At 43.6% G+C, this 11,702-nt stretch overlaps 2 protein-coding genes across 4 annotated transcripts in view; one reads left to right on the top strand and one right to left on the bottom strand.

The window, feature by feature from the left end:
- Nucleotides 1–1,009, top strand: part of RNF212B (ring finger protein 212B) — a 56,890-nt gene extending 55,881 nt beyond the window's left edge. The window contains exon 17 of the mRNA XM_079126098.1: nucleotides 871–1,009. The gene's annotated coding sequence lies outside the window, so the exon portion shown is untranslated. The remainder of the gene's footprint in view (nucleotides 1–870) is intronic.
- HOMEZ (homeobox and leucine zipper encoding) lies at nucleotides 67–9,087 on the bottom strand. 3 transcript variants are annotated; one of them, XM_079126065.1, is made up of 2 exons: nucleotides 8,798–9,087; nucleotides 67–2,803 (listed from the first exon to the last, which is right to left on the bottom strand). In XM_079126065.1, exon 2 carries the CDS (start codon nucleotides 2,769–2,771, stop codon nucleotides 1,221–1,223), a length of 1,551 nt encoding a protein of 516 aa, XP_078982191.1. In that variant the 5' UTR covers nucleotides 2,772–2,803; nucleotides 8,798–9,087; the 3' UTR covers nucleotides 67–1,220. The 3 variants fall into 3 exon arrangements, with proteins under 3 accessions (XP_078982191.1, XP_078982189.1, XP_078982190.1); XM_079126063.1 differs by having other exon boundaries at nucleotides 8,889–9,076; XM_079126064.1 differs by having other exon boundaries at nucleotides 8,802–8,906.
- Between the last annotated feature and the right edge of the window lie 2,615 nt (nucleotides 9,088–11,702).

Genomic DNA, 11,702 nt, shown 5'->3' with positions numbered 1-11,702 from the left:
AAAAAAAAAGAAATGTTAATGGACTTGGCTCCATTAATCCCTAAACTACAGGCATGGTAAAGTGGAGAAAAGAGAAACAATTTTATTTTTGGCCTTTTTATTATTATTCTAGCAATTTGGGGCTTCCACTCTTTATTTTTAGATGGTTAACCCATTGGTATCGTTTTGCTTTATATTTGATCCCAACTGATGAAAAATCATTCTAAAACATCAATAATTCAGTTAAAGACCATGGTCCCTCTGTCCCCAAGACAGAGCATATAGAGGGGGAAAATTCTCTTCTCAGGATGCAGTTGAGCCAACAGAGGGAAAAAGAAAAAGAAAAATCAGTCTCCATCAAACTAGACAGGAGATAAGTTTCAGGTTTGTAAAACCAAACCTGGAACTACCTACCATCCTTCTTGTAACAGGAGAAATCATCCCCTCCATCTCCCTATAATGTAATTCTACTTTTTTAAAGGATATCTTCCCTAATTCTCACCTCCAATAAATATCCAGACTAAATATTCACTACCTATTATTAAAGTTTTTCACAAACTCTGTGGGATTTACCCTGAGACAATTAATTGAGAGGGGATTTTGTAAAGATAAAAAGGTAGAAGACAAAGTGGACCCAGTATCAGAAATGAGAATATTTTTACCACCAGTGATTCAGTGATGAAGCAGGTGAAACACAGAACATCAAATTGATATCAGAGGAGAAAGTATTTGTGACAAGGCTGGTTTGTATTGAGAATCTTAGCTGCACTATGTAGAATTTGTACTCAAAGAGAACAGTACAAAGCAGCCTTATATTCCAGGAAAAATGGTGGGACTGGGGATTCATTGGAATTATCAATTGAATCAGAATTCTTTACCCCTTCTTTCCAGGTCTCCTGTAGATGTGTGGCTGAGGTCTGTTCTCCATAGTACTCTAAGGGAAAAGAATAGCAGATACAAGGACAACAGGAAACATTTCCTGACCCAGATTCTTATCCTCCTCTACATTGTGGCTAGAGTACTGGATTATTTGCTGACCCAATCCCTGATTTTGTGTTCCATGATCATCCTCCCTGGTCCACCCTCAACTTACTACATCCCCATCACCCACCCTGAAGAACACAAAAGCTTTTAAATTCTTTGCCACAAGGTAATTAAAAAGTGTGGTTTGTTTAAACAGTTACTAAAATTTGGTTCATCTTTTAGTAACAAATCTTTTCCTTCCCTAACCCTTCCCTCACTCAGTCCTGTATGATCACATAGTCATCCTCATCCTCATCTTCCTCTTCCTCCTCTTCTCCTTCATCATCCTCTGGCAGTTCCTCTTCTTCCTCTTCTTCTTCTTCATCTAGACAAACTACCACCTCAGCTGGCTCAGGTAACCGAGAGTCAAACCAATCCAGTACCTGCTGGGTGCTAAGTCTTGATGCCTGACTCAGCTGAGGGACATCAATTTCCCGTAGCTGCTGGTGGGCTGCCCAATACCTCTCCAAAGGTCCTATATCCGGTGGGGGCGGGGGGATTGGCAGAGGTGGTGTCTCAGCCCATTCTTTCAAGGAGCGGTTCGATGGTGGTGTAGGAATTGCTGGGTCTTGGAAACTAGGGGCACCAGGTACTGCGTTGTCCCGAAACCATTTTAGTTGCCCATGCTTCAAAGCATAGCGGGTGTCACCAAACCACTGAATGATCTCAGGCCGAGGTAGACCAGTGATCTGTTCTAATTTATGGTAATCCTCACGCCGTGCCCATTGGCACTGTAGAAAAAAGGATTTGAGAATAGCCAGCTGCTCTTTGGTTTTACGCTTAGTCTTTCGCTGGCGTTGCATATCTGGGGAAAGATAGTCTGTGGAGCCAACCCTACCTGGTAGTGAATTATGCCGTAGCCCTTGAGGCCAAGCTGGCTCCAGATGTGGGGGTAGTGCCTGTTTTTTGGGTGAGAGTGACTGGAGGGGTTTAGAGGTGGCAGTAGCTCCATTAGCCAGTACCCGGAAAGAAGAGGAGGTAGAGGAGGAAGAAGGAGTCATACTAGGTGCTGACTCCTCCTTACAAGTACTGGCAACTAATGAGATTGATGGGGGCTTATCCAGAGCACATGGCTGGTGGACAGCTATGGAGTGGTTCCAGGAAGAAGTACCTACACCATGTGAATAGTCAGGACCAGTGCCTGCCAGTTCCTTAGAGAGGCCACTGCTTTGAAGTTCCTGCCAGAAATTTGATTGGTGGGGGAATGCTCCACTGTCAGATGTCAAGAGGGACTCTTTTGCTTTCTGGTGACTGAGTGGAGGTGCTGGTATGGAAGAGGACTCCTCAGGTTCTACCTTCAATCCTTTCATCTGGGTGGGCTCCCTAAAAGTCAGAGGGCCTATTCCAAGACCAACTTGTTCTGGAGGTGGCACTGGAGAAGGTGGCACCTCCTCTGGTGGCCGCCCTGCATGATGAGTAAAAGAGAGAAGGGATTTGAAATGGAGTTGGTCCCGATGGTATACCACTCGTGCTCGAGTCTCTTCTATTTCTTCAGATGACCAGCTAATGCCACAGCGGAGGCGCTGAGCCATGAACCAAGTCTTGACTTTCTCCATCTGCAGCCCATAACGTAGGCAGAGAAGGGCAATGTCTGCTAGGCTGGGATAGGGAAAGTAGCTGAAGGTTTGTAGCAGGTGTTCATTGCTGTCTAGCTCACTGGTCTGGGCTGCTTGGGTCCATACAAGCTGTAGCTCCTCAGAAATTGGAGGAAGGCAGATGAGCCCTGCTGGTGAGCTAGTAACACTGCTGGCCTCTTTATTAGGAGGCATGGTGCGTTCTGATTTGTGCCCTTCAGAGACAGCTGTAATAAGAAGAGAAACAGCTCAATCACTGAGGCTCCTCTTTTGGCACATTGCTCAATTTTTACCAAACTGTTGGATACCAAACAATTAACTTTCTATTTATATCATGTTGTATTGCTTTTAAAGTGTTTCAACAATTTCTCATTTAATTTTCATAACTTCGTGGGGTCATCAGAGCCTGCTATAATCCCCCCCCCTTTTTTTTTTTTTTTTTTTTTTTTTTTTGTGGCACTGGGGATTGAACCCAGGGCCCTATGCTTGCAAGGCAAGCACTTTACCAACTGAGCTACCTCCCCAGCCCTCCCATTTTTTGTAAAGCCCATAGAAGTTAAATTATACCAAGTCACATGACTGGTAAGTGTTGTCACTAAGACAAAAACCTGTCTATAAAGGTTAAAAAGGAAAAGGTTTTGTTTGTTTGTTTGGTGCTGGGGATTGAACCCAGGGTGGTTAACCACACTGAGCCACATCCTCAACCCTTCATATTTTTGATTTTGAGACAGGGTCTTGCTAAGTTGCTTAGGGCCTTGCTAAATTGCTGAGGCTAGCCTGGAACTTGTGATCCTCCTGTCTCAGCCTCCAGAGTTGCTGGGATTACAGGCATGTACCACCAATGCCCTGTGGAAAAGTGAAAAGTTATAAAGCTTTTATCTTTCCAATTCAGCTTTGATTCTGGAAGCTATCCCCCATCTCTTATCCTCTAAATTCATGGAACAGGAGTCACAAAAGGGACACTCAACAACAAAAACAAAAGAAACTATTACACTCTACCTCCTAACAATTTATGATTACCTCCAGAATGTGGAGACAGGTTGGGAAAACAACTGATGACTATCTGGAAGGTGTAAACAGCATTGTCCTCTGCCCAGCCCCCAGCCATCTTTTTTTTTCCCTTCCTGGTGGTGGAGTCTTGTGGGGAGGAGAATGATAGTACCTTCAAACCTTCAAGCCCTACACTCAAACCAGATAGCTTTATTATTATTTTACATCTCTAAGTAGGATGATAATACAAAGATCTGAGATAAATGGGGCTCACTCCCCCTGGGTTGAGGTCTTATGGAGAGGGAAATGTTTCCTCCCCCAAATCAGCCTCTGAACAAAGGTTATCCCCTCCCCCAGCCTTTGTCTCTACCAACAGCTTAGCCTCTCTCCAGGGAGCCTGGAGAGCTCCTTCCGACACTGGCAACCCCCTCCACGTTGGGCGAAAGGCCGCCTGCTCTTATCTTTTCAGTTCAGCTTTCTCCTCAAAATCAGGTGGACAGGTTCATTATAAATTGTAACCAGCTCTTACAAGCTGCCTAGCAGAAGCACTGCTCCCAGGGTTAAGGATGTGGGGACTACAGGGATAGCCTCAACTGTGTTTCATTCCTGAAATACTTGCTCAAGTTATTTCCCAGAATATTCTGTTGACAATTTTAACTCATTTCCCTGTGTGGACTGAGAGATCCTGTAACATGTCACCCTTTCCTCTTAGGAGAATCCTATCTGTATTTATAAATATTACTTCTGCTCTGTTAAGGATGGGACAGGATTTCTATGTAAATGTTACATGATGAATTCAGAAAATGTCAAGTCCATAAAGTTAACAACAATGTAGTATTAGGGATTTTATTTATCATTTATTTTTGTGGTACTGGGGATTGTACCCAGGGCATTTTGTGTCCTATGCAAGTGCTCTACCACTGAACTACACCGCCCAGGCCCAAGGACTTTATGATTTAAAAAATTCAGAAGCATTTTAGCGGCCATTCGCATCTTAAAAGCAGTACAACTTGACGTGTACCTTATAGGGTTAAATGGTGACAGTGTGACATGGTAGGCAGAAATATGAAATCTACCTTTGTGTGTGTGTGTGTGGGTGGGGGGGGATGGGAATTGAGCCCAGGCCCTTGTGCATGCTAAGCATGTGCTCTACCCCTGAACTACACTCCCAGCCCAAGAAAAATGACCTGGCTTTGAATCCCAGTTCTACCACTTTTTCTATATATAGAATGAGTTTCTACAATTTCTAAAATTTTAGTTAGAAATTGGCTATACAAAATTGGGTAAAGGTTACTGAAATTGTGAGCCTTATTTTTCTTGTGTAAAAAAATGAAGATAATGCTGAATATATATAAACAGTTACATATTTTTACCAAGCACCTACTATTGCTAGGCATTATGAATAGAAAAGAGATAAAAGGGATGGAGGCCTGGGATGTGGCACTTTTAAGATTAATTGCAGCTCCACCACTTCTAGAATGTTGTTTGTCCTTAGGCAAGTTATTTAACCCCTCTAAGCCTTATTTTCTCATCAGAAAAAAAAGTATCTACAGGGCAAGTTTATAAGTAAATGAAAAAATGCCCTGACATTATGCCTAGAACAAAGTAAAGGCTCAATACATTTGAGCTTTTTTTTTTTTTTTTTATTCAGCTTCATGGGTGATTCTGATATAAAATAATGCTCGCCTTGGGAAAGTGGGGCAAAGACTGTATTCTTTAAAGTCATGGTTTTTCAGTCTGTTATTGCAGGGTCCAAATTCTAGTAACAGAGGAAGAAACCAGAATTTTAATGATTTTCTTTTTGTGATGCTGGGGATTAAACCCAGTGCCTCACAGATAGGCAAGCACTCTACCTTTGAACTATATTCCTAGTCCCTATGATTTTATACTTCTTAAATATTTTGGAGTTTGGATACAACTTCAGAATGTATTTGGTTGTTTAAAAAAAAAAAAAAAAAAAATGTATGAGCTGGGTGCAGTGGCTCAACGCCTGTGATCCCAGTGGCTCAGGAGGCTGAGGCCTCCAGAATTGTGAGTTCAAAGCCAGTCTCATTAAAAGCCAGGCCCTAAGCAACTCAGTGAGACCCTGTCTCTAAAAAAAATAAAAAATAGGGCTGGAGATGTGGCTCAGTGATTGAGTGCCCCTGAGTTCAATCCTTGATACTCCACTCCCGCAAAAAAAAAAAAAAAGTATGAAAATCACAGCTTTGGGAGAATTGCTTCCAAAATTTTAATCTTTTTTGAATGCCATGTGAATTGCTCCACTTTTCCCCTTCCAGGTTCATCCTAGATACTGCTTTATGGCCTGGAGCCATACCACCATTTAGAAATTGTGCCCCCTCCCCCAGGAACACCATCAAATCCAAGCTGGAGAATACTTTATGATGACAATACTTGACATCTTCTTAATTACTTTTGTGTCCTTTTCCATCAGGACACAAAATTCACACTTAAAATATGAAGAAAATGTAGCTTAAGGAATAAAGCAGTTTAGTCCTTTGTTAAGATGAGGACTGACATGAGAATATGACAGTCGCTGTATGCCTACAATGCTTTTTGCTTTTATTCATGTGAGAATGAATATTATTCTCTTAATATCAGCTTGATATTTAATGTAATTTGCACTCATGCAAATAACATATCTTGGTGTACTGTATACATCCAGTTTTCATTTCTAGGAAACCGAAGTTATGGAAGAATTCCTGAAACAAAATGGTGGCTTAAATCAAGGCATATAGATGGTACTTCCTTGGAAGAATCTGACTTTGGACTAGGAAACTACCACCAGAGTGGCTCATGAGAATTATAACAAGTAGGGCAGATGCTATAGTAATCAGAACTACAATTTAGATCCTACAGTGTCTATTCTCATGTCTCCATTTTGGATTAGATAGAGAAAGGGAATCAAAGCTGGAGGAGGATTCCTAGGGCAGAGGTGGTGGTGGTAAGTATTTATCCTCAATAATCCCTACATATGTATACTTATTAAATAAACCAAGATATGCCCTACTACTACTTAAAGTCAATAATAAAAAAGGCAGAGAGCCCTTCTTTCCCCCTTGGGCTTTTTGCATCCCTGAGCAAATGGCAGAGAATGGGCTGCTTTAAACTTCAGTGTTCACACAGTCCTAGGAAAAAAGAGGACTTTGGAACTTTCCTGTTGAACCTAGGCTTATTTTAAAGTGGAAGACAGTGTTAAAGTGGGAAACTAGATATGATCCTGAATTCCCAAAATCTTTATTCAGAGATCTTAAGTATTGCCTAAAATGTATTTGGTAGTTTTAAAGAACTTTTTGTGATACTTAACTCATATGCTTCTTAACTTTTTGGATTATAAGAATCCAAATTATGGATCCTCAGAAAGTTAGAATTTCCCCTCCCCCCAAATAAACATTCACACACTCAGGGTTCACTGAGCCAAGAAGTCAGGTTAAGAGCCTCTGCCTTATGTCTTTCCAACTTTAATAAAGGCAATGGTGGCAACTGCTTAGAGATGAACAAGCAGCTTGATACACATGAACAGGGAAGACAGACCCAAGAGAATTCCACTTAGTTTAGAAGGGACACAGGGTATTCATGGTATCAACTGGAGACAGTGGGAAGGGTGTTGAACTGACCTACTGAACTACGTGACCAATACTCACAAGTGTACTGGGCATTAGAGGTTAGCAGGCTACTTTCTAGTGCACCAAAATCGTGGACTTCATTCAGTTGTCTGTGCTTGGAACATCATTGTGACTCTAAAACTGCTGATGCCCAGTTTTTCTGTATCTATATAATAATGTAACTAAACATCACATAAGCTGATGAAAAAATACTACATTAAAAACTGTTCCTATAGCTGAGCATGGTGGCACATACATGTAATCCCAGCAACTTGGGAAAATGAGACAGGAGAATCACAAGTTTGAGGCCAGACTCAGCAACTTCCTGAAGCCCAAAGCAACTTAGAGACCCTGGTGAAGGAGGCTCACAGGATAAAATAAAAAATAAAAGGATGTGGTTCCGTGATTAAGCATCCCTGGGTTCAATTCCCAGTACCAAACCAAACTAAACAAAACAAAAAACCCCAAAACACACCTGTTCCTATAAAAACTAAGTCAGATGCTCTGGAGAGAGATAATACAAGGAGAGTATACATTTAAACACTGATAAGTTAGGAGTGGGCAAGACAACTGTAAAAAAGACTGAAGATGAGACAAACATCTCAAAAGTATTCTGCACTCAGATTGCTTCCAACGTATCTAATATCACATCACTTAAAGAATCCAAAATTGGAAGTCATAGCTGATTAAAGTGTGTGTTCTCATCTCAGACTGCATCCTAGAATTACCTGGGAAAATTAAAAACCAGACCACCCTCCTCCCTACTCTGATTTAATTACTCCGGATTGGGACCAGGCATCCATAGTTTAATATAAAGTTCTCAGGATGCAGCCAGGTTTGAGAGTCCCTTGTGCAGTTAATATTAGAAAGGCAATCGGGAACTCCAGTTAGCAGACTTTTACACAAAAAAGCCTCAGCACTACACCAAAAGATGGGTGAAACGAAAGTACTTTTAATTATAATGTTTAAGATATGTATGCGTTACTTTTAATTTCCCAACTTCAGATTTTTCTGTTTCTTCCGTCTACCTGTACTAATCATACAGCGGGTCTTCAGATAAATGGTGAAGGAGGCTCACAGGATAAAATAAAGATCTCCTGATTTGGGCCCACATTACCAAACGGGTCTTGGCTTTAGTCTTCTTTCTGTTTTAGAAGTCTCAGACTAGTACGCAACACCAGGAACCTCCGAGGACTCAAGACTCCCAGTTTCCTGGTTAGTTCTCTGACCGTAGCTGGGTACGGGAGTCAGAAGGGGCAGCTTCTTCTAAACCTTTCATTCCCAAAGGCCACTGCTCCCCAGAAGTAAAGTCAGGTTTCGTACGTGTGTTGAGGTCGCCAGGAGGTATTTACGGGGATGGGGTGGGAGGAAAGGCCTGGGAAGGAAACGTTTCTCCGATCCTCCATTTCACAGGCAGTACAGAAGGCTCCGAACTGGGTCAGAGAACAAAAAGTTGCTGCACTTGGGGTGCTGAGCCCCAGGAGGCAGGCGAATCTCTATCCTCCTCTCGCCAAGGGCGTCCCAACCCAACCTTCCCCTCCTCCCTACACACCCCCTTCTCCCCCGTTACAACAGGGAATCAAAAAGTCCAGAGAAGGAAGCGGAGAGAACAGAACGACTTCGAACCTACTATTCTCCTCCAGGAGGATAGGGCTCCGAGGGTCGGTGATCGTACACCAGCTAGGAAGGGAAGTCCAAGGGGCTGGGGATCACTCACCGCGGTCCAGCCCGGGCGGCGGCTCCCAGCCTCGCACCATTGGCCGGGGGTGGGTGGATTAAGAGGGGAACAGGGCAGGGAGCCCCCAGGTGGGAGTGATGCTTGCTGCCCGGTGCGGCCTGCTCCGAGCCCACCCGCGCGGAGGGCCGGGACCGGGATGTCCCCCCTCCCCCGCCCCCAGAGCGCCCCAGTCTGGCCCTGCCCTCCCTGCTCCAGCGGGTTGGAGGCGGAACGATAAGTGGGGGTGGGCGTCCAGGGGCGGTGCCAAGGTGGCCTGAGTCCTTATTGGTGAACGCAGGCGGGCGGGCACCAGCGCAGCGTACCGGACCGGCCATTGGCTGCGTGGATCTCAGCTGAAGTCGGCAATTGGCTGCCTGAACCTCTGCCGGTCAACTATTGGATGCGTGAGGCAGGAAGATGTCCCCCGGTACCAGAGTGCTGTGAATGGTACCTCGGTACCCTCCACCTAACCGCTCCGGACCTTCCGAGTACGAGCTACTTTCCTCCCAAGATTTTCCCTTGCTAAACTGTCTGGACCACCAGCAATTCCCATTCGTTTCCTCATGAAGGAAGTCCTTCGCGAAGATCTTATCCCCTTCCCGTTGTACACGCGAGCTGCGCCTTCCCCAGCCGAGAGCCCAACCGCTGCCACACCGTAGCGAAGTGTCTAAAACAACCGGGGAACTTGTTCTCGAGGTGGATCAGATGTCTTGCCACCCGAAAAGACGAGCCCAAAGTCGGGCCACTTCCGGGGTCAAACTGGCACCAGACTGATGTTTTCTCAAGGACGAAGTGCTGGAGCGGTCACCTCTACGGGACCTACCAAACCATCAGGCTCTTCTCCCTGTCCTGGTAAAGAGAACCTGGACCTCTGCCTCATATTTGGGTGCCTTGGCTTGCTCCATCAAGAAAGGGATAAGCTGGGCGCGGTGGCGTAAGCCTGTGATCCCAGCGGCTCCGAAGGCTGAGGCAGGAGGACCTCGGCAAAAAACCGAGGCGCTAAGCAACTCAGTGAGACCCTGTCTCTAAATAAAATACAAAATAGGGCTGGGCATGGGGTTCAGTGGTTGAGTGCCCCTGAGTTCAGTCCCTGGTACCCCGCTCAAAAAATGAGCTTTTCAGTGAAGCATTATCCATTACAGTATGAAATTCTGGGGCAAAATTTGTATATTTAGGATTCCCCATCTTCTTACTAAAATGTGGAAACCATAACTTCAGAAGTATCTCATCTATTCTAATATTGTTCTTTGAAAAAGTCCCATCTTGCCTATTTAGGTCATTTAATAGACAATTTTCAGACTTTACCCTGTATTCTCAGACCTCTCACAACTTTGCTCTCCTTATATATCTACACAAAACTACTTTTCATTCTTATTTCACTCCAAAAGTTTAGAGTTCTTTTATTAGTTCCACTCCAAAATCTAGAGCTCTTTCAGGGTTGCCAGACATCATAAACATCTCTGCTTCAGCGCTGAGCTTTATTTTCTATTGCCAATCCCTTATTTGCCCCTGCCTCCTCATCCTCTCCTCATTACATTTAATAACAGCCATCCTACTTTTTTCAAACTAACATCTGGTAAAAATATGGGGTAACGAATGGAAAGACATATATACTCACTTTTAAGGCTAGAAACTTTTGATCCCCTGGGGTTTGAACCAGGACTAGTAGTATCTAAAAGCCTCTCCTAAATCATGATTATTTGCATTATCCATTAGTTTGTATGTAATGAAGGAAGGAAAAAGTGGTACCTTTTAGGTAGCAGCTCTCAGTTACTAGTGGAGAGGTCATTCCCTCATCATCCCAACAATTTATTAGAGTGGATTAACTGGGAAGAACTCATGCTTGTTTGGCCAGAAAGCCAGGCAGAAATTGCCTGTGGGAACTAAGCACCTGACCTGGTATATTTGGTAAGTCATTCTGGGCATTGCAAATCATGGGCCTGGACCTTTCTTTTCTCAGACACATTCCCAAGAGCCAGGAGTGGCAAGAGAGGGAAGACTTCACTATAGGAAGTCACACCCCTGACCCAGTTCTGAAGTGTAGGATGAAGCCTCTTGTTAATTTCACCCCCATGGTTTTTATGGACACTTTTTTAAAAAAATATTCTTTTTCTTTTTTTTTTTTTTAATAGTTTTTAAAATTGTTGATGGACCTTTTTCTTTTTTTAAAAAATTATTTATACATGGTGCTGGGAATCAAACCCAGTACGTCACACATACTAGGCAAGTGCTCTACCACTGGGCCATAGGCCAATCCTGGACACATTTTTTGTTTGTTTTTGTTGTTGTTTTGGCAGTGATTGGGGATTGAACCAAGGGCCATGCATAGGAGGTAAGTATATCACTGTGCCACCTCCCCAGTCCACCCTGTAGATTTAGAAAATGGAGTGGACAGGGGTGAGAAAATGGACAAGAGGAAGAGGTGCAGGCTCTAATGATTGAAGGGAGGATCTCACCTTTAGCAAGACATTAACCCATCCAGCTTTTCCAGGAACTTGTGCTGAATAATGAGGACTCATGTTATCCTCAATATAGAGATATTAATGCTCCACAAGGCACAAGGGAGGAGACCCAACAACCTGTCAATGAGGCTGTAAATTTTTGTAAAATTTGAAAAAAAAAATTTAAACTGTAATTGGTTAATATTGATGTCTCAAAGTCAGGTGTTGTAGCACACACCTGTAGTCCCAGAGACTTGGGAGGCTGTGGCAAGGACTACAAGTTCTAGGTCAGCCTCAGCAACTTAGTAAGGCCCTAAGCAACTGAGACCCTGTCTCAAAAATAAATTTAAAAAGCTGGGGATGTGGCTCACCA

This window comes from Sciurus vulgaris (assembly GCF_902686455.1).
Source record: "Sciurus vulgaris genome assembly, chromosome: 2".
Classification (NCBI taxonomy): domain Eukaryota; kingdom Metazoa; phylum Chordata; class Mammalia; order Rodentia; family Sciuridae; genus Sciurus; species Sciurus vulgaris.
The sequence above is the reverse complement of the archived record's forward strand: the minus strand, read 5'-3'. Positions and strand labels throughout refer to the sequence as shown.